The 23,684-nt window shown below is 46.3% G+C and overlaps 1 protein-coding gene across 1 annotated transcript in view; it reads left to right on the plus strand.

Annotated features, from left to right (window-relative positions):
- Window positions 1–23,684, plus strand: part of LOC120936840 (probable cation-transporting ATPase 13A4) — a 299,354-nt gene that overhangs the window by 191,921 nt on the left and 83,749 nt on the right. The window contains exons 11-13 of the mRNA XM_040349544.1: window positions 935–1,092; window positions 13,399–13,587; window positions 23,387–23,448. Of these exons, the coding sequence (XP_040205478.1) occupies window positions 935–1,092; window positions 13,399–13,587; window positions 23,387–23,448 (409 nt within the window). The remainder of the gene's footprint in view (window positions 1–934; window positions 1,093–13,398; window positions 13,588–23,386; window positions 23,449–23,684) is intronic.

A 23,684-nucleotide genomic window follows, 5' to 3' on the forward strand; every position in this document is an offset into this window, starting at 1 on the left:
AATGACGTCCGTGAGACGTCATTTAGCGCAATGCACGTCGGGTAATTTACCCGACGGAGCATTGGCATTACCATCGGCGCGGGAGCGCACCTAATTTAAATGATCCACGCCCCCTACCAGGATCATTTGAATTAGGAGGGCTTGCGCGGGTGGACTTTACGCGACGCCGCCGCAAGTGTACAGGTAAGTGGTTTGGGAATCAGGCACTTGCCACTTAAACTTGCGGCGGCGTAACGTAAAGGACATACGTTCCGCCGCCTCAGATCTTTAAGAATATGCCCCAAAGGGCTTAACCCTTACCCACATCAAAAACCAAAAGAAAGTTTTGCTGAGTGATGCACTTTAATCTTGTCTAAGCAGCATCTGAAATTGTGTGGCCAGAATCTAACCAAAGATTAAAAGAACTGTTGTATTCCTGATTTGAATGACAGTGTTAAATATGGAACTTCCTGTTCCCTATTTGACCTTAGTAATTCCTGGTTTAAATCAAAGTCAAACTACAGACAGACTAATGGCTAATATTTCAATATAAACACAGTTTGGCAGGTAGTAGGTTGGGCAAATATTAGTATTAAACATGAAAAATATACAGTGCCAGAATAACATGCATAATGATAATCAAACCCTTGGTTTGCTCGTGGACCAACAGAAACTAGTAAAGACTACTGAGTGCTTAGATCTATACATTAGATATTTGTACATAGGCAATAAGGTATTATGTGGTTTTACTTTTTGGTGTTCATCATACCAGATTCCCATGTGCAAAAAAATATTGACATTTGCACAAGTGTTGTAACAGGTTTATTTTAGAACCACTGAGATAGCTGAATTTATAGCCCAGTTTTGCATGTTCTAAGGGTCCACTAACTGATAGTTCAAAGACTTTTTACAGTTGCAGCAATTGTTTAAATATACTAATGATTTTTTATTTTAGGATTTAATACAGCAAAGGGAGATCTTGTAAGATTTATTCTCTACAACAAGCCTATTAATGTGAAGCTGCACAAAGAAGCTCTCAGGTTTTTATCAGTGCTTGTCTGTGTGGCTGTGTGTGTGGTCATCTATACTGCAATTGTGTTCAAAATGAATGGGGTAAGTACATTATGTATGTTCATCTGAAAATATGCCTAAAAAATCGAATCAGTTGACAAAGCATACCGGGTGGAATTCAATAAAGAAATAAGGACAGATTTTTGGTGCTATGGCCCTTTAAAATGGGCTGCACCGCTAAAAAAAAACCTTGACCGCCCGTTTTGGTAACTTTACCGACATGTGGCAGATTTTTTTTACAAAAGTGGCGCTATTTATTCGCCAAATTAAAATAAAAAACTTTCAAATCTGATTGTACAACATGATTATAAATTGTCTGTCCTATCCTATAAGAAGGAATAAGAGGGATAGCTAAATTCTAGTTCTGGGAAATAATTCCTAAGTAATGGTCAATGTTTTTTAATAATAATTTTTATATTTTTAGAATACGGATGAATTTGTGAAACAAAAGACATCCTTTTGTCACTTATATCCCTAGATTTGCTTGTATTACCCCTTTCATGCCTAATAGGGTTGACCGAACCCGAACTGTAAAGTTCGGGTTCGGTACGGACTTTGGAATTTTTTTGCTCCCGAACCCGAATAATTGGAAAAAGTCCGGGTTCGGGTTCGGAGTTCGGGTATGTTTTGGCGCGCTGCACGGCAGCCAATCGCCATTCGTTTTACTACTGTGACTGGGAACTGATCACAGTCATGCCTACTTATGGCATGGCTGTGATTGGCCATTGAAGCATGTGACCCATCATGTGACCAGCCACAGTGCAGATCGTCACTCTGCTTTAGTTATGATAGGGAAAGGCTGCTGATTCTGCTGCTTAGGGACAGTGTCAGTGAGGTTTGATCCTGCTTCATACATCTAAACAAGCATTCTTTATTCATAGAACTCCGCTCTAGTTATTATGACAGGGAGAGGCTGCTGAATGATTCTTAGGGACAGTGTCAGTGAGGTTTGATCCTGCTTCATACATCTAAACAAGCATTCTTTATTCATTGAACTCTGCTCTAGTTATGACAGGGAGAGGCTGCTGAATGATTCTTAGGGACAGTGTCAGTGAGGTTTGATCCTGCTTCAGAAATCTAACCAAGCACTATTTATTTCTTTGACATCATTATCATCTTATGGTTTATGGGCCGCTTGTCAGTCTGGTGTAGCAATGGTAGGGACAGGCTCCGGATTTTGAGGGACAGTGTCAGTGAGGTGTATACTGCTTCAGAAATCTAAACCAGCACTCTTGATTTCTGTGACATCTGCTTCATATAGTACATTGTTTAGGGCTGGGTTACCAGCTTCTTGGTATAGGTAGAGAAATATATAGGTGAATCTCTGCCCATTTCACCAGCACACTCTACCTGTCCCCTGTCATATACTGTCTATGCAGTACAATTGTTTAGGGCTGGGTTACCTGCTTCTTGGTATAGGTAGAGAAATATATAGGTGAATCTCTGCCCATTTCACCAGCACACTCTACCTGTCCCCTGTCATATACTGTCTGTGCAGTACAATTGTTTAGGGCTGGGTTACCTGCTTCTTGCTCTAGGTAGAGAAATATATAGGTGAATCTCTGCCCATTTCACCAGCACACTCTACCTGTCCCCTGTCATATACTGTCTGTGCAGTACAATTGTTTAGGGCTGGGTTACCTGCTTCTTGCTATAGTTAGAGAAATATATAGGTGAATATCTGCCCATTTCACCAGCACTCTACCTGTCCCCTGTCAAATACTGTCTGTGCAGTACAATTGTTTAGGGCTGGGTTACCTGCTTCTTGCTCTAGGTAGAGAAATATATTGGTGAATCTCTGCCTATTTCACTATATTACACTATTTTTGTATTTAAAATTTCTCAAAATTATGGCAAGACCCTAAATTTGAGAAATATGAGGAAAACGTCAAATAAGGGACGTGGCCGCGGTCGTGGTGCTGCTGGTGGAGCTCCTGTTACAGGGAGAGGACGTGGTCGATCTGTGCCAGCTCTACGAATGTTGAGGCCAGGAGCAGAACATGCGGTAGTAGATTGGGTTGCTGACAGTGCCTCCAGTTCCTTCACATTGTTTTCCAACCAGTCCTGTGCTGAAAGTTCAGAGTTGGCGCCTGCAGCCGATGTCTACCATCAGTCTTTCACCTCACCCCCTTGCAAATCAGCCAAGCAATCTGAGCCCTAAAGCATGCAGCAGTCTCTTCTTCTTTTTTATGAGTCTGTTAGCATGTGTTCCCAGGGCCATCCACCTAGCCCAGGTTAGGGCTAGGTTAGAGGACCGGCAAGCAACACTACCACCTGGGTCACCAAACATCTCCACAATGTCCCATGGAAGCATTCAGCTCTCCATCTCCCAAACACTGGAGTGTAAGAGGAAGTACCCCTCTACCCACCCGCGATCCCTGGCCCTGAATACCAGCATTTCAAAATGACTGGCCTTTGAAATGCTGTCATTCCGTCTGGTGGAGACGCAGAGTTTTAAAAGCCTGATGGCATTGGCTGTCCCACAGTACGTCGTGCCCAGCCGCCACTACTTTTCCAGGCGAGCCATCCCCTCCCTGCACAACCAAGTGGGGGACAAAATCAGGTGTGCACTGCGCAACGCCATCTGTGCCAAGGTCCACCTAACTACGGATATGTGGACCAGCGCACTGGGTAAATGTAGTGGCGGCTGGGCCTGAGGCAGATAGCAGTTTGGCGCATGTCCTTCCACCACCGAGGATTGCAGGGCGCTTCAGTTTGCCTATTGTTCCTAACTCCTTCTACTCTGCTTCCTTATCCTCTACCGCCTCCTCATCCAGTCAGCGTAACAAATTCACCACCAACTTCAGCACAGCCATGGGTAAACGCCAGCAGGCAGTTTTAAAACTTTCCTGTTTGGGGGAAAAACCACACACCGCGCAGGAGTTGTGGAGGGACATGGAACAACAGACCGATGAGTGGTTGGCGTCAGTGAGCCTCAAGCCGGGCCTGGTGGTGTGCGATAACGGGCGGCTCTGGGCCTAGCCGGTTTGACGTACATCCCTTGCCTGGCGCATGTGCTGAATTTGGTGGTGCAGAGTTTCCTGAAAACTTACCCCGATATGCCACAGCTGCTGCAGAAAGTGCGGGCCGTCTGTGCGCACTTTCTGTGTTCTCACCCTGCTGCTGCTCGCCTGGCAGCGCTGCAGCGTAACTTCGGCCTTCCCGCTCACCGCCTCATATGTGATGTGCCCACAAGGTGGAACTCCACCTTGCACATGCTGGACAGACTGTGCGAGCAGCAGCAGGCGATAGTGGAGTTCCAGCTGCAGCACGCACGCGTGAGTCGCTCTGCGGAACAGAACCACTTTACCACCAATAACTGGGCCTCCATGCAAGACCTGTGTGCCTTGTTGCGCTGTTTTGAGTACTCCACCAACATGGCCAGTGCCAATGACGCCGCTCTCAGCGTGACTATCTCAGTTCTATGCCTCCTTGAAAAAACGCTACGGGCGATGATGGAAGAGGATGTGGCACAGGAGGAGGAGGAGGAATCGGGATCATTTGCAAGGCTTTCAGGGCAGTCATTCACAAGTGGCTCCGAGGGTGGGTTCATGCACCAACAAAGGCCAGGTACACAATTGTCCAGCAAGGGCACAGTTCTGGAGGATGACGCGGTGGAGGATGAGGAGGAGGAAGACATGGAGGAGGAGGAGGAACCATGTTCACAGCAGGATGGCATCCAGACCAGCTCATGGCCATTACTGGTACGTGGCTGGGGGGATACAGAGGACACAGATGATACACCTCCCACAGAGGACAGCTGTTCGTTGACTCTGGGCAGCCTGGCACACATGAGCAATTACATGCTGCAGTATCTCCGCAACGACCGGCGTGTTTCGCACATTATGACAGGTGCTGATTACTGGGTGGCCACGCTGCTGGATCCCCGTTACAAGGACAATGTACCATCCTTAATACCCTCACTGGAGCGTGAACGCAAGATGCGCGAGTACAAGCGCACGCTGGTAGACGCGATGCTGGTGCAATTCCCACCTGGCAGCGGGGGCACAGTGGAAGCAGAAGGCGAAGGCAGAGGAGGAGGAAGAGGTCGCCAACGCAGCAGGGGCACCGCCAGCACCTCAGAAGGCAGGGTTAGCATGGCCGAAATGTGGAAAAGCTTTGTCAGCACGCCACAACAAACAGCACCACCAGCTGATATGGAACATTTTAGCAGGAGGCAGCATTTCAGCAACATGGTGGAGCAGTATGTGTGCACACGCCTACACGTACTGAATGACGGCTATGCCCCCTTAAACTTCTGGGTCTCCAAATTGGGCACATGGCCTGAGCTTGCCCTTTACGCCTTGGAGGTGCTGGCCTGCCCTGCGGCCAGTGTATTGTCTGAACGTGTATTTAGCACGGCAGGGGGCGTTATCACAGACAAGCGCAGCCGCCTGTCCAGAGCCAATGTGGACAAGCTCACGTTTATTAAAATGAACCAAGCATGGATCCCACAGGACTTGTCCGTACCTTGTGCAGAATAGACACCGGGCCAGCCTTACCCAGCCATTGTTTTTTTTCTGATCTTTCTAGGGTTGCCATCTCACCCCTTTAAAAGCAAAAACATATTAATTACACAGGTTCTCTGGCTGATTAAGTTGCTGCTAATTAAACTCACTTGGTGCCTTATCGACAGTAAATTAGCCCCAGAACCTGTGTAATTACTCTGTGTTCTGGTTTAAAGGAATGAGGTAGCAACCCTAGATCTTTCTCACTCTTTTGGGGTTTACCCTAATTTAAAAAATACATATATTAAAAACCAAAACCTGCTGTGTTGGCTACCTCCTCCTCCTCCTCCTCCACCGCCGCTTCCACCTACACCGCCACATCCATCTCAACCTCCTAATACATATGGACCTCGTCCTCCTAGGTCAAAATGATTTTATTTTTTATTTTTATTTTTTTATGTTTTATTTTATGTTATTTTGAGTTATTTCCCTATCCACATTTATTTTTAGAGTACTTGCCATGCTCTTCCCGTCATTTTGCAAAATGTTTTAATTTTAATTTTTTTATGCCATTTTGAGTTATTTCTAAGGTTGAGCGAACCTGAACTGTAAAGTTCAGGTTCGGTACGGACTTTGGGTTTTTCCCAAACCCGGACCCGAACCCGAATAATTAAAAAAAGTTTGGGTCCGGGATCGAGTTCGGGAAAAAAAATGCGCGGAGGTCCCCGCAAATTCAATAACCAGACCCTTTAGGTCTGGTATGGATATTAAGGGGAACCCCGCCGTAAATTAAAAAAAAAATGACGTGCGATTCCCCCTAAATATCCATAACCAGACCCTTCAGGTCTGGTATGGATATTCAGGGGAACCCCGCCGTCAATTTAAAACAAAAATGACGTGCGGTTCCCCCTAAATATCCATAACCAGACCCGTTATCCGAGCACATTGACCTGGCCAGCCGCAGAAAAGAGGGGGGGACAGAGTGCGGGCCCCCCCCCTCTCCTGAACCACACCAGGCCACATGCCCTCAACATGGGGAGGATGTCCCCATGTTGATGGGGAAAAGGGTCTCATCCCCACAACCCTTGCCCGGTGGTTGTGGGGGTATGCGGGCGGGAGGTTTATCAGAATCTGGAAGACCCCTTTAACAAAGGGGACCCCCAGATCTTGACCCCCCCCCCTGTGTGAAATGGTAATTGGGTACCCCTACCATTTCACGAAGGAAGTGTAAAGTATTGTAAAAAAACACACTGACACCATAGAATAAAGTCCTTTATTGAAAAAAAAAAAATCTCCAGCGGTGAGAAATCCACTCGTTCCTGGCTTCCTGCGTTGTCCTGATCCTGCGACGGCTGCGGGTGATCTCCAGCGATGAGAAGATCCTGCGTCGGGTGATCTCCGCTCCAGCGATGAGAAGATCCATCCAACCAGCGCAGCAGCATCCCCGACCTCCTCTCACCGCTGGACACAGCCCAGCGAATGACGCGCTGCAGCTGTGACATTACTTATATAGAGGAGGCAGGGCCATCCGTCACGTGACCCCGTCCCCTCTGACATACCCTCTGCTACGTCACTGGGTAAGCCCAGGGTCTTTCCTGGAAGAGGAAAGACCCTGGGCTTACCCAGTGACGTAGCAGAGGGTACGTCAGAGGGGGCGGGGTCACGTGACGGGTGGCACTGCCTCCTCTATATAAGTAATGTCACAGCTTCAGCTACAGTGTACCCCATTACCATTTCACACAGGGGGGGGGGGCAGCCAGGTCAACGTGCTCGGATAACGGGTCTGGTTATGGATATTTAGGGGGAACCGCAAGTCGGTTTTTTTTAAATTGACGGCGGGGTTCCCCTTAATATCCATACCAGACCTAAAGGGTCTGGTTATTGAATTTGCGGGGACCTCCGCGCATTTTTTTTTCTAAAAGTCCGTGTCCCATTGACTACAATGGGGTTCGGAGTTCGGGTTCGGGTTCGAACCCGAACATCCAGGTGTCCGCTCAACTCTAGTTATTTCCCTATCCACATTTATTTTCAGAGTACTTGCCATGCTCTTCCCGACATTTTGCTGCCATTTACAGCCCTCCAGCCCTTTCCCTTAGTTTTTTAGAGACATTTTTGTAGTCAAAAGTCCGGGTCCCCATTGACTTCAATGGGGTTCGGGTCCGGGTCAAAGTCCGGGTTCGGTCCCGAACCCGAACTTTTTTTCAAAGTCCAGGTTCGGGTCCGAACCTGAACATCCAGGTGTCCGCTCAACTCTAATGCCTAAGCCTATTTCTGAAATTTGTTGCTTGCAAGTTAAAATCCGTATTTTTTGCTAGAAAATTACTTAGCGCCCATGAACTTTATATATATATATATATATATATATATATATATATATACACACACACACTTTTTTTAGCAGAGACCCTAAAGAATAAAATGGTGAATGTTGCAATATTTTATGTCACACTGGATTTGTGCAGCGGTCTTTCAAACTCAATTTTTTTGAAAAAATAAACTTCAATGAATTAAAAAAACTAAACAGTAAAGTTAGCCCAATATTTTGTGTAATGTGAAAAATGATGTTACGTAGAGTAAATAGTATCTAACATGTCATGCTTTGAAATTGAGCACTCTTGTGGAATGGCGACAAACTATGGTACCTAAAAATCTCTGTTACAGACCGATGGACAGTTTTCATCGGACAAACCGATTGCGTGTGGGCCCCATCAGTTTGTTTTCCATCGGTGAAAAAAAAATAGAACATGTTTTAAAATTTTCCTATGGATAAAAAAACGATAGAAAAAAAGATTGTCTGTGTGGAAGTCCATCGGTCAAAAATCCACTCATGCTCAGAATCAAGTCGACGCATTCTCGGAAGCATGTGAACTTTTCTCAGCACGTCGTAGTGTTTTATGTCACCGCGTTGTACACGGTCAGATTTTTTGACCGATGGTGTGTAGGCAAGACTGATGAAAGTCAGCTTCATTGGATATCTGACGAAAAAACCCATTGGATTAGATTCCATCAGATACTGTATCCGATCGTGTGTACAGGGCTTAAGGCTTCATGTACACTACAGCTCCTAAACTTGAGTTTAAGAGCTTTTGGCATTTTTTGTCCAGAAGACAATCATTGACACCCTTCATAAGGAGGGTAAATCACAAAAGGTCATTGCTGTAGAAGCTGGCTGTTCACAGAGTGCTGTATCCAAGCATATTAATGGAAGGTTGAGTTGAAGGAAAAAGTGTGTTAAAAAAGTGCATACGCAACAGGGATAATCACAGCCTTGAGAGTATTGTGAAGCCAAGGCCATTCAAGAATTTGGGGTAGATTCACAAGGAGTGGACTTCAGCTGGCGTCAGTGCTTCAAGAGCCACCACACACAGATGTATCCAGGACATGGGCTATAACTGTTTCATTCATTGTGTCAAGCCACTCCTGAATCATAATTGTCTTACCTGGGCTAAGGAGAAAAAGGACTGGACTGTTGCCCAGTGGCAGTGGCGTCACTAGGATTGGTGTCACCTGGTGCGGTAAAATATGGTGTCACCCCCCCCCCAATAACCTTTTCCAAATATATTTTACCCCACTGTTTGCTCTCTGTTCCTTTGTTCCCCTTCTCTCTCTCTCTCCCTATCCATCTTTCTTGTTTGTTCTATCCCTTCTTCTTTCTCTCCATTTTTCTTTGTCCCCTCCCCCCACCTCTCTTTCTCCAGGACCAGAATTCACATCTCAGGAGGCTATAGGCACTGGACTCTGAAGCGCCTCCCTCCCCTAAACAGCATTTCCTGCCCCCTACAACTTTTTTTATACACTGAGAAAACATGAAAAATATACTAACAGAATGCATTTCTTTGAGAACCTGAAAAGACAGCGTGCTGCCTGACATTTTGGAGAACAAAATTTACATTATATACACTACAAAGTATGATGCACCAAACTGTTAATCATATTGCCCCCTAGCAGCCTGCAATGCAGAGTGGCTGGAGTGTCAAATTGCTCTGGCTGCTCTTTGATGTCATGCTGATTTAGTGGGAATTTGCCCTAAAAGGGAAAGAGGGGGTGGAAGGTTGGAGACAGAAGGGGGGAGAGAGAGAGGAGGGTGGGGGTGATAGAGAGGGGGATGAGAGAGAGAAAGGGTGGGGGCGGGACAGAGATGGAGGGGGGGTGAGACAGAGATGGAGGAGGTGGGGGTGAGACAGAGATGGAGGGGGTGTGGTGAGAGATGGATTGGGTGGGGGTGAGACAGAGATGGAGGAGGTGGGGGTGAGACAGAGATGGAGGGGGTGGGGGTGAGACAGAGATGGAGGGGGTGAGACAGAGATGGTGGGGGTGAGACAGAGATGGTGGGGGTGAGACAGAGATGGAGGGGGTGGGGGTGAGACAGAGATGGAAGGGGTGGGGGTGAGACAGAGATGGAGGGGGTGGGGGTGAGACAGAGATGGAGGGGGTGGGGGTGAGACAGAGATGGAGGGGGTCAGACAGAGATGGAGGGGTCAGACAGAGATGGAAGGGGTGGGGGTGTGACAGAGATGGAGGGGGTGAGACAGAGATGGTGGGGGTGAGACAGAGATGGTGGGGGTGAGACAGAGATGGAGGGGGTGGGGATGAGACAGAGATGGAAGGGGTGGGGGTGAGACAGAGATGGAGGGGGTGGGGGTGAGACAGAGATGGAGGGGGTGGGGGTGTGACAGAGATGGAGGGGGTGTGACAGAGATGGAGGGGGTGAGACAGAGATGGTGGGGGTGAGACAGAGATGGAGGGGGTGGGGGTGAGACAGAGATGGAGGGGGTGGGGGTGAGACAGAGATGGTGGGGGTGGGGGTGAGACAGAGATGGAGGAGGTAGGGGTGAGACAGAGATGGAGGGGGTGGGGGTGAGACAGAGATGGAGGGGGTCAGACAGAGATGGAGGGGGTGAGACAAAGATGGAGGGGGTGGGGGTGAGACAGAGATGGATGGGGTGAAACAGAGATGGAGGGGTGAGACAGAGATGGAGGAGGTAGGGGTGAGACAGAGATGGAGGGGGTGGGGGTGAGACAGAGATGGAGGGGGTCTGACAGAGATGGAGGGGGTGGGGGTGAGACAGAGATGGAGGAGGTGGGGGTGAGACAGAGATGGAGGGGGTGGGGGGTGAGAGACATTCTTCTCACTTGTGGCACCTGTTCCTATTATGCATGCCGCGGCCAGCGGTGGGCACCCCCGCACCTGTTGTTACTATTATGCCGCGGCCGGCGGTGGACTCGGTGGACTCGGTGGACACCCCCCCGCACCTGTTTCTATGCCGCGTGGCGCGCCCGACGTCTGGAGACAGAGCGGGGACTGATGTGGATGTGGGCAGCAAGGCAGCAGGTCACGGGTGCAGCAGGTCTCCCGCGCGGAGAAACTGAAAGTACTGTGTGTGATGTGACTGACGTCACATCATCACACAGTGCAGTGTGACAGGCACACAGGCTGAGCTCTGCTGAGGCTCGCCTCGCCGCTCGCAGGTGGCTGGCTCAGTAGGGGAGCGGAGGAAGACACACACGCGGCGGCGCTGGGCATTTAAAAAAAAAAAAAATAAAATAAAAAAAAAATAAAATAAAAAAAAAAATTCCTCAATGTCGGGACGGTGTCACCCCTCTAGCGGGTGTCACCCGGGTGCGGACCGCACCCCCCGCACCCCCCTAGCAACGCCTCTGCCCAGTGGTCCAAAGTCCTATTTTCAGATAAAAGTACATTTTGCATTTAATTTTGAAATCAAGGTGTCAGAGTCTGGAGGAAGAGTGGAGAGGCACAGCATCTAAGTTGCATGAGGGCCAGTGTGAAGTTTCTACAGTCAGTGATGATTTGGAGAGCCTTGTTATCTGCTGGTGTTGGTCCACTGTGCTTTATCAAGTCCAAAGTGAGCGCAGCCCTCTACCAGGACATTCTAGATCACTTTATGTCTTCCTCTGCTGACCAACTTTATGGAGATGCTGATTTCATTTTCCAGCAGGACTTGGCACCTGCCCACACTTCCAAAAGTACCAATACCTGGTTTTGATCATGGTATCACTGTGCTTAATTGGCCATGGACCTAAACCCCATAGAGAATCTGTGAGGTATTGTCAAGAGGAAGATGAGAGACACCAGTCCCAACAATGCAGACAAACTGAAGGCCGCTATCAAAGCAACCTGGTCTTCGACAACACCTCAGCAGTGCCAGGGGCTGATCGCCTCTATGCAAAGCTGTAAAACATTCTACGCATTAGTCCTTAGCCATGACTAAGGACTAACTTCCAAAACACATAGGCCCAGATTCTCGTATCTCAGCGTAAAACTATGCGGGCGTAACGTATCTTGTTTATGTTACACCACCACAAGTTTTACGGGCAAGTGCTTTATTCACAAAGAACTTGCCTGTAAAGTTGCGGCGGCGTAGCGTAAATCCTCCGGCGCAAGCCTGCCTAATTCAAATGATCCGTGTAGGGGACGTGGATAATTTAAATTAGGCGCGTTCCCGCGGCGATCGTACTGCACATGCGCCGTCCCTAAAATTTCCCAACGTGCATTGCGCTAAATGACGTCGCAAGGACGTCATTGGTTTCGACGTGAACGTAAATGGCGTCCAGCGCCATTCACGGACAACTTACGCAAACAACGTAAATGTTTAAATTTCGACGCGGGAACGACGGCCATACTTAACATTGGTTGCCCCTCATATAGCAGGGGCAACTTTACGCATCGCAAATGTAACGTAAACGTCGTATCTTCACTGCGTCGACCGCGCGTACGTTCGGGAATTCACGTATTTTGCTAATTTGCATACTCGATCGGGAAAACGACGGAGGCGACACCTAGCAGCGAAAAAAAAAATGCATTTAAGATCTGACAGCGTAAGAGCCTTAGGCCTGTCGGATCTAATGGTTATCTATGCGTAACTGATTCGGACTTACGACGGCGCACATGGCGTTGCGCCGTCGTAAGCCCTTTCAGAATCTGGGCCATAGACTTTTTTACAGCTTTCTACTTTCATTTAATAAAGAAATATTATTTTGGATATCACCCTGGAGGTGTCAGCAGCCTAATGCCGCGTACAGACGGTCGTTTTTTGTGATGAAAAAAAACGACGTTTTTGAAAACGTCATTTAAAATGACCGTGTGTGGGGAAAACGTCGTTTTATGTTTTCTGAAAAACGACAAAAAAAAAATTCGAACATGCTCGAATTTTTTGTGTCGTTTTTCAAAACGTTGTTTTTTGTTTCACAGAAATTGACCGTGTGTGGGCAAAAAAACGACGTTTAAAACGACGTTTTTAAACCTGCGCATGCCCAGAAGCTAATTTCAATGGAAAAAAGTGGTGAAACGTAACCTCGCTTTGCTAGAGCATTGTGAAAAAACGATGGTGTGTAGGCAACGTCGTTTTTGAAAATGATGTTTCAAAAACGTCGTTTTATTTCATGATTTAAAACGTCGTTTTTTTTCATCACAAAAAACGATCGTCTGTACGCGGCATAAAGGTCTGAGCACCGGGCAGAGCTTTTATGTGGGAAGGTTGCAGTGCCTATACACCTGTTTCCCTATATAACATATGAGTTTCACTTTTTGAATTTAATTACTGAAACAACTTTTTCATTAAATTACATATTTTTTTATGTGCCTGAATTACCTTGGGGTCTATTTATTCATGTTTTCAACCAAAATTTACACAATTTTTACCCATAATTTACCTCACACTAGATTAAATCGAAAAAAAAATGATACATTTTGGGTTAAAGCTTTGTGAATCTTGGGTAAACATAATGATAAATAGATCTCCTTGTGTTCTTCAATGGCTAGCAATGCTTTTTGTTTGCCACCTAAAATTTTGAGTTAAACTTGTTTATGTAAGGTAGCTTTTATGAAAAACAAAGTTTACTGTGTTTAAGCAGATTTTTTCCTTGTTCTTCTTCCCCACAGGCCAGTGTACATGATATAGTACTGATGTCATTTTTGGTGCTAACAGCAACTGTGAATGCTGCCCTTCCAGCCACCATTACACTTGGTCTTCTTTATGCACAAACAAGACTGAAGAAACTCGGTATATTCTGCATTAGTCCTCAAAGGATTAATTTAGCTGGGCAATTAAATCTTGTATGTTTTGACAAAGTAAGTTTAATCGTATAAATGGTTTGCATTCCATAAATGTTTTCCATGATCATAAAAAGGGAAAAGTAAATGCAAAGTAAAGCATTGCACTTGCTAGCTATTTAAATGATTTAGCTAAATTGTTTAGCTATTTCTATGTCAAAACCATTGCACAGAGCAAGTAAGTATGACATGTTTGTTATTTTGTTTTCAAAATTACCTTTACAATCATTTTAAATATTTTTTTTAGTTGCTATTACTTTTTATTTATTTTTTATGATTATACTTTTATCTGAATTGTGTAAGCCATGTGAAAACACTTCCCTTATCACTTCTTCACCTACATAAGGCCTGTACTCCTGCATGTGATTGGAAACAGGAATCACACCGCATTCTTGTTCAAATCACATGCAAATCTTCAGCAGTGCGATTTGAGCCATTATTCTGTATAGTTTAAATCGCACTGAATTCATACCAAAATCATGCAGGACCCTTTTTTTGGTCCCACCAGAATCCGATTACAGGGGTGTTCACGCCCATGTGATCCAATTCTGCAAATTGCACTACATTTTGTGAACTAATTTCGGGGTGTCATACACACCTGCAACAATTTGCATGAACGGGGTGTGATTTGGAGGCAGTGCGGAATCCACACAGAACTCACTGCAAATTTGCAGTGCACAAGTGTGAACCGACACTAAAAAAGGCAAAATGGATTTGTCAATTGCACATGGGTCATAACAACAGAAACTCAAAGCAATAATAATATAACTTTTTTGCAAAGTAAATTGTATACTGTAGTGATGGGCTGAAGAACCCCAGTTCAGTTTGCACCAGAGTTCCCGAACATGGAAAAAGTTCGGACTGAACCGTGAACCCTATTAAAGTCTATGGGACCCAAACTTGAAAAATCTAAAGACCCCATTTTGAAGACTTATATGCAAGTTATTGGCCAGAAAGAAAATGGTATGGGGCCGGGTACTGCCCTGGGGGACATGTATCAATGTAAATTTAGTTTTTTAAAGGAGCAGTGATTTTAATGATGCTTAACGTGAAACAATAAAACTGAAAAATCCCTTTAACCAGTTGGTAACCGCCCTATAGCCAAAATACGGCTACAGAGCGGTTACTGTACTCTAGGAGGGCGTCAATGTACGTCCTCCCAGAGACTGCGTTGTGCGCGCCCGAGCGGGCGCGCACACGCGATCGCCGGTGCTCGCCGGGTCTACGGGACCCGCAGCAACAGCACTCGCGGTAAGGAGCCAATGGACGCGGCTCCTTACCACGTGATCGCGCCGTCCAATGACGGCGCGATCACATTTGTAAACAAACCCTGCGGCTGGGTCAGATGCAGGTCATCTCTCTCCTCTCCTCACACCGTTGCAGCGTGAGAGGAGAGGAGAGAGATTTTTCAAATCAATAGTAAGTGCCCAGCAATCCCCAGCAGTCCCCAGCAGTGCCCAGCAGTGCCCAGCAGTGCCCAGCAGTGCCCCAGCAGTGCCCCAGCAGTGCCATCTGTCCCCTAGGAAGTGCCATCTGTCCCCCAGGAAGTGCCATCTGTGCCCCAGGCAGTGCCATCTGTGCCCCACTAGTGCCATCTGTGCCCCACTAGTGCCATCTGTGCCACCTGTGCCCCACAAGTGCCCCAACAGTGCCACCTGTCCTACACCAGTGAACACCAGTGCCACAAAAGTAAAAAGTAAAAGTAAAAACACTGCCACATCAGTGCCACAACACTGCCACCTGTGCCCATAAGTGCCACCTGTGCCCATAAGTGCCACCTGTGCCCATAAGTGCCCACAAGTGCCGCCTGTGCCCACGAGTGCCGCCTGTGCCCACGAGTGCCGCCTGTGCCCACGAGTGCCGCCTGTGCCACACCAGTGCCGCCTGTGCCACACCAGTGCCGCCTGTGCCACACCAGTGCCGCCTGTGCCACACCAGTGCCGCCTGTACCAAACCAGTGCCGCACCAGTGTCATCTGAGCCACACCAGTGTCATCTGAACCACATCAGTGCCGCCTGTGCCCATCAGTGCCACCTGTGCCCATCAGTGCCGCCTGTGCCCATCAGTGCCACCTGTGCCACACCAGTGCCGCCTGTACCAAACCAGTGCCGCCTGTACCAAACCAGTGCCGCACCAGTGTCATCTGAGCCACACCAGTGCCACACCAGTGTCATCTTTGCCACATCAGTGCCGCCTGTTCCCATCAGTGCCACCTGTGCCCATCAGTGCCGCCTGTGCCCATCAGTGCCACCTGTGCCACACCAGTGCCGCCTGTACCAAACCAGTGCCGCCTGTACCAAACCAGTGCCGCACCAGTGTCATCTGAGCCACACCAGTGCCACACCAGTGTCATCTGAGCCACATCAGTGCCGCCTGTGCCCATCAGTGCCACCTGTGCCCATCAGTGCCACCTGTGCCCACCAGTGCTCATCTGCACCCCACCAGTGCTCATCTGCACCCCACCAGTGCTCATCTGCGCCCCACCAGTGCTCATCTGCGCCCCACCAGTGCCATCTGCGCCCCACCAGTGCCATCTGTGCCCCACCAGTGCCATCTGTGCCCCACCAGTGCCACACCAGTTCCACCTGCACCACTGCAGTGACGCCTGTGCCCACCAGTGCCGCCTGCTAATCAGTGACCCCAGAGCCACAGCAGTGCAACCAGAGCCACACCAGTGCCACATTTGCCCATCAGTTACACCTGCGCCACTGCAGTGCCACTAGTGCCCACCAGTGTTCTGCAGTCCAGCCTCACTAGCCACCAGTATGGCAAAAAAATTTTTTACCACCGAGCAGGCCTTCCAGAAACTATGGGCGTCTGATGACAGCTGTGAGGAGTCTCTGTCCGATTCCGATTCGGCCTATGAGCCCGTAACAGGAAGCGGGTCTGATACTGATTCAGAGGAGGAACCTGTGCCCGTTAAAAGAAGGCGTTCTGGCGTGGAGCAGCCTACTACTAGTGCAGTGCCGTCCACCTCGCAAGCAGTGCCGTCCACCTCGCGAGCAGTGCCGTCCACCTCGCAAGCAGTGCCGTCCACCCCGCAAGCAGTGCCGTCCACCCCGCAAGCAGTGCCGTCCACCCCGCAAGCAGTGCCGTCCACCCCGCAAGCAGTGCCGTCCACCCCGCAAGCAGTGCAACAAAGGTCAGGCACCAGTAGGGTGTCCTCTCTGCCCCAAAGGGATAGGGGCCATGCCAGCCTTCCCTATGGCCTTCAAAACCCCCTGTGGCTGCCTTCGAATTCTGGAGCATCAAGTATCCCCCCTTTCACCGCCCAACCAGGTGTACAGGTGAACACCGATAATTTTGACACAATTGATTTTTTTCATTTAGTTTTTACAGACGAATTATTGTCATCTATTGTGGCCCAGTGCAATCTCTACGCTCAGCAATTTATTCTAAGCAACCCCGATTCCAGCTATGCCCGCCCCTTTCATTGGAGAGACCTGACCGTAGAGGAGTTTAAAATATTCTTAGGCCTGACCTTCAATATGGGTCTCTCAAAAAAAAACAAAGGGTACGCCTATTGGTCTACCAAAGCCATCCACCACATGCCCGTCTTCTCATCCCGTATGCCCAGATCCCGATACTTCATGATTCTACGGTTCCTCCACTATAATGACAACACCCAGTGCCCTCCCCGAAATGACCCTGCCTTTGACAAATTATTTAAAATTCGGCCACTTCTAAATTTTTTTTCTGAAAAATTCCCCCAGTTATATACCCCTCAACAAAATATTTCAATAGATGAGTCCCTTGTAAAATTCCACGGCAGGCTGGGCTTTAAACAATTCATCCCAAGCAAAAGGGCCCGATATGGGGTGAAGATGTACAAACTGTGTGACCGAGACACGGGGTACATCTACTCCTTCATTGTTTACGAAGGGAAGGACTCCCAACTACATCCCCCCGAATGCCCCGAATACATCGGAACAAGTGGAAAAGTCGTCTGGGAGCTCATCTATCCACTACTTGGAAAAGGATACCACCTTTACGTGGACAATTTTTATACTAGCTTGCCCCTGTTTAGAAATCTTTACCGGAGAGACACCCCAGCATGTGGCACAGTGAGAATAAACAGAAAGGGCTTCCCCCAAAAATTGGTGAATCAGAAGCTGAGACGAGGAGAGACGACGTCTTTACGGAACCAGGAGCTATTGGCTGTCAAGTGGAGGGACAGACGAGATGTCCACATGCTCACCACCATCCACAATGACACCTACGTGGAAGTCCCCAAAAGAAGCGGCCCAGTGCAGAAACCATCTTGTGTCTACGACTACAATTTATTTATGGGTGGCGTAGACTTCAATGACCAGATGATTGAACCCTATCTTCCCTCCCGAAAATCCCGTCACTGGTATAAAAAAGTGTCCATTTACTTTTTCAGTTTGGCCTTCTATAACTCTTATGTTATCTACAAAAAAGCAACACAGAATCCCGTTCCATATCTACTCTACCAAGAAGACGTTATCACCGCCCTTTTGTTCCCTGAAATGCCACCAGACATTCTTCGCACTGATTGCGTGAGCAGACTTCACGAACGGCACTTTCCTGACAAAATCCCCCCCCGTCGAACAGGTGCAGCCCGTCAGAAGAAATGTCGGGTGTGCGCCAGAGGAGGAGTCAGAAGAGACACAACAGTTTATTGTCCCGATTGTCCCTCCCAACCAGGCCTCTGTTTAGGTGCATGTTTCCGCCGTTACCACACTATTGAAAATTATTAGATAAACAAAATTCAAATTCCCTGTCATTTTCCTCCACACCCCTTATGCCACTGCACTGTACCTACCTCTGCCTTCTCCGTTACCGACCCTGGACTGTTTTATACGACCACGATTTTGCCTAATGCTAAAAATACCTCTGCTTTCTCTGGAACTGACCCTGGCTTGTTATACGACCACTCTTTTGCCTAACCCTAAACTGTACCTACATCTGCCTGCTCTGGAATTGACCCTGGACTGTTTGACCACGTTTTTTGCCTGCCCCTTGGATTGATCTTTTACCCTGCTATGCTAGTGGGAACACAGGAGTCTCACACATGTGAGGGGCTCCAGAATTGTTTTTCTGGATGAAAAAACTAATTTTTTAGTTTTCTCATTCCCAGATTAGGGTCTGGTTGCCCGGAGGCTTCAAAGAGATTTGGGTGGGAGAAGCCTCTACCCCTGTCCCCATTCTTTCCTGGCCTTACTACCAGGACCAATATTTTGGCACTGCTGGCTATGTACCGACTATGAACAATATTGCTGCCTGGACAATTCCATTCATTGTCGCTGACCACGTTCCTGCCTGCTGCCTGGATCAGGGCTCTCCTCCTGTGGACAATTGCACTACTAAAAACACAGGTAATCCTTTTTTTTTGTACCCATTACTCAGCAGAATGTATTTTAGGGTGTAATTCTTGGTATGTACATGCTGTGTTAGAAATATGAAGGGCCTTCAAAAATGTGATAGATTGTAAGGAAATTGGATGTGTAATTTGTGTCCCTACAACACCTGATGGTGCTTCTTGGATGTTGGGTCTCTATGTGGCCAGGCTGTGTAAAAGTCTCACACATGTGGTATCGCCATACTCAGGAGGAGCAGCAGAATATATTTTGGGGTGTAATTTTTGCTATGTACATGCTATGTGTTGGAAATATCCTATAAATGGACAACTTTGTGTAAAAAAAATGCGTTTTCATTTTTTTTCCACATTTTCCAAAAACATCTGCAAAAAAATGAACTGTTCAAAAGACTCATTATGCCTCATAGATTATACGTTGGGGTGTTAGCTTTCCAAAATGGGGTCACTTTGTGGGCGTTTCCATTGTCCTGGTGCTCCAGGGCCTTCAAAAGTGTAATAGGTGGTTGAGAGATTAGATGTGTAATTTATGCTCCTAGAATGCTTGAAGTTGCTACTTCGGTGTTGGGCCTCTGTATGTGGCCACGCTGTGTAAAAGTCTCACACATGTGGTATCGCCATACTCAGGAGGAGCAGCAGAATACATTTTGGGGTGTAATTTTTGCTATGTACATGCTATGTGTTGGAAATATCCTATAAATGGACAACTTTGTGTAAAATAAATGCGTTTTAATTTTTTTTCCACATTTTCCAAAAACATCTGCAAAAAAATAAACTGTTCAAAAGACTCATTATGCCTCATAGATTATACGTTGGGGTGTTAGCTTTCCAAAATGGGGTCACTTTGTGGGCGTTTCCATTGTCCTGGTGCTCCAGGGCCTTCAAAAGTGTAATAGGTGGTTGAGAGATTAGATGTGTAATTTATGCTCCTAGAATGCTTGAAGTTGCTACTTCGGTGTTGGGCCTCTGTATGTGGCCACGCTGTGTAAAAGTCTCACACATGTGGTATCGCCATACTCAGGAGGAGCAGCAGAATATATTTTGGGGTGTAATTTTTGCTATGTACATGCTATGTGTTGGAAATATCCTATAAATGGACAACTTTGTGTAAAAAAAATGCGTTTTCATTTTTTTTCCACATTTTCCAAAAACATCTGCAAAAAAATGAACTGTTCAAAAGACTCATTATGCCTCATAGATTATACGTTGGGGTGTTAGCTTTCCAAAATGGGGTCACTTTGTGGGCGTTTCCATTGTCCTGGTGCTCCAGGGCCTTCAAAAGTGTAATAGGTGGTTGAGAGATTAGATGTGTAATTTATGCTCCTAGAATGCTTGAAGTTGCTACTTCGGTGTTGGGCCTCTGTATGTGGCCACGCTGTGTAAAAGTCTCACACATGTGGTATCGCCATACTCAGGAGGAGCTGCAGAATATATTTTGGGGTGTCATTTGTGGAATATACATGCCATGTGAGAGAAATAACCTGTTATAATGACAATATTGGTATGAAAAAAAAAAAAAAAAAAAAAATCTTAATTTTGCAAAGAATTGTGGGAAAAAATGGCAACTTCAAAAAACTAACTATGACTCTTACTAACTACCTTGGAATGTCTACTTTCCAAAAAGGGGTCATTTGGGGGGTATTTGTACTTTATTGGCTTGTTAGGGTCTCAAGAAATGAGAGAAGCTGTCAGTACTTCAGGTGTGATCAAATTGTTCAATTTTCAGAAATTGGTACCAAAGCTTGTAGACCCTATAACTTTCACCCAGACTAAATAATATCCAAATTTTTTTTTTTTTTTTTACCAAAAATATGTAGCAGTATGCATTTTAGGCCAAATGTATGAGGAAAATTACTTTTTTACAAAATGATATGATAGAAATGAAGAAAAATTCATTTTTTTACAAAATTTTCGTTCTTTTTTCATTAATAGCGGGGAAAAAAAAAAAACGCAGAGGTGATCAAATACCACCAAAAGAAAGCTCTATTTGTGGGAAAAAAAGGACAAAAATTTCATTTGGTTACAGTGTTGTATGACTGAGTTATTGTCATTCAAAACGTGAGAGCACCAAAAGCTGAAAATTGGTCTGGTTATTAAGGGTGTTTAAGTGCCCAGTTGTCAAGTGGTTAAACATGGGGGCTCTGCCTGTAAAGTGGTGCATCTGTATGGCCTCGTACACACGACCAAGAATCTCGTAAATGAAACGTTGTTTTCCTCGACGAGTTTGTTGTCATGCTTGTCGAGAATCGTGTCAAGCTTTCTTTGCATACACACTGTCATGACAAAATCTTGTCGTTCTCAAATGCGGTGACGTACAACACGTACGACGGTACTATAAAGGGGAAGTTTGATTCCACTGGCGCCACCCTTGGGGCTGCTTTTACTAATCTCATGTTACTGCGTGTTAAGTAAAAGTTTGGTGAGAGACGATTTGCGCTTTTCAGTCTGTTACAGCGTGACGAATGTGCTGTCTCCATTACAAACGCTACTTTTACCGAAGGTGCGCTCCCGACTCATACTTTATTCTGAGCATGCGCGCGTTTCTAAGCATACACACGAACGTGTTTTTCGTCGTAAACCAGCCCGACGAGAACCACAACGAAAAAGCTAAGACTACCGACGAGAAAAAAGAGAACATGTTCTCTTTTTTTCTCGTCAAGATCCACAACAGTTTTCTCGATGAAAAACATACACACAAGGTGCTTTGCCCCCTACCCCATAGCACCTTTTCCCCATGTTGGCAGAGCCTCTTCCCCACAACCGCCTCTTCCCCACAACCCTTGGCTGTGGTTGTGGGCAGGGGGCTTATCGGAATCTGGAAGCCCCTTTGACAAGGGGTCCCCCAGATCCCGGCCCCCACATGTGAATGAGTATGGGGTACATTGCACTCCTACTCATTTTCCAAAAAAAATGAAATTTCAAAAAGAAATGAAAACACAGTTTTCAGCAATTCCTTTAATAATAATAAAAAAAATGGCCCCCGATGCATTGCCAATCATGCTATCTGCCGCACCTGGAAACAAATCTCCACCCACGATGAAGGCTACCACCATCTGACAGTTCTTAATTAGGTAAGGGGCAGGGCCACCTGGTGACATCACCTGGTGACGCCGCCCCCTTGTGACCTCAACAACTCAGCATGCACTGGTGGGTGATGTCACATATGGGAGGTGCCACCAGATGACATCGCCAGGTGGCTCTGCCCCTTACCCATTTAAGAACTGTCAGAAGGTGAAGCAGGCAGTCAACGCGGGCCTTCGTTGTGGACAGAGATTTTTTTTTGGGTCCGGCGGTGTGGCAGGCATCGTAATTGACAATTGACAATCGTGATTGACAATATACCTCATACTCATTCACACAGAGGGGGCAGGATTTAGGGGGTCCCCTTGTTAAGGGTTGTGGGGAAAAGGTCCTTGTCCCCATAAACATGGGGACAAGGTGCTTTAAGGACCACTCATGTTGAGGGCATGTTGCCTGGTTCTAATTCAGGAGGGGGGTGCTTGCTCCTCCCCCCTTTCCTGGCCTGCCAGGCTGCATGCTCGGATAAGGGTCTGGTATGGATTTTGGTCTGGTATGGATTGCTTTCGTCAATCAGTGTTCACTCAGCAGGTGAACATCCCGCCAAGCACCCCACAAATTTGGATGTTCGCCGAGCACCCGAACGAGCACTGTCCAACGGCCAAACTGATGCTTAGCCTGAACCGTTCACTCATCACTAGTATACTGTTACCCAAAGTTTTATACTTTGGATGCTTTTAAATAACCTTTGTTACCATAATGTCACTCATTTTCATGCAAAGTGTTGAGAGGCTAACTGCACAGAGTTTGGAGGGTAAATGTAAAAATGTGCAGATGTTATATGATTTTCCCAGGTTGATTTATGCAGGACAAAAGTTGTCTTCTTATATTGTATTTGAAAATAAGGACATTGCAAAATAAAATCTTTCAATCTGATGTGCCACTCCTATGCTTTCAAAACTTTAGACAACTTCTCCAAGGTCCAGAAGGACTCCACAGTTGCTGGTTAGCAGTGTCTAGGACTGAAAAACACCCATCATGTTATATTGTATCTCCATATTGCACACATATATCTCAAAGATCTTTAAAACGAGAAAAGGTTTTTTAGCTGTTTTTTGGAGACAGTTTTCTCTCATTGTTTAGATAAACAAATCAGGCACCAACCTGGCAGAGTGGATTCCCCCAGCCTATTGACTTTTAGCTAGCATATTTTTTGAAACAAACATAATATTCCCTCTTATTTACACATTCAATTACATTAATTACATTTCAATATTTCCAGAAGCAATCACAGTGACTGATATCTAACCAGGTAGATCACACACACACCTATCAATCATACCATTTATTAGAGATATTTATATACATAACTAATTACATCTGCCATTGGAGAATTTGCATACAGTACTCCTCACATTGTAATAATTATAAGAATAATCAGTTTATTACTATTTATCCTAGACAGGCACTTTAACAGAAGATATCTTAGATTTATACGGCACACTTCCTTGTAATAACAGCAGGTAAGTTTGAATTAGCCAGTGAGGTAATATGAACTAATTCACCATACTAAATATATTGATTAACACAATTCTAGTTTTCTATTTTATAATGCTAATTCATAAATTCCAGTATGCAGCATCTATGGGTCATAATAGCACTACTTCCACTACTTGGTTACATGCAGTTCATTGTAAAGTGATCTCAGATGTCCTTGGAATTTCTTCTAAGCTCCCATTTTAATCTACTAACAGGAAAG

Source organism: Rana temporaria, chromosome 4 (genome assembly GCF_905171775.1).
Source record: "Rana temporaria chromosome 4, aRanTem1.1, whole genome shotgun sequence".
Lineage (NCBI taxonomy): Eukaryota > Metazoa > Chordata > Amphibia > Anura > Ranidae > Rana > Rana temporaria.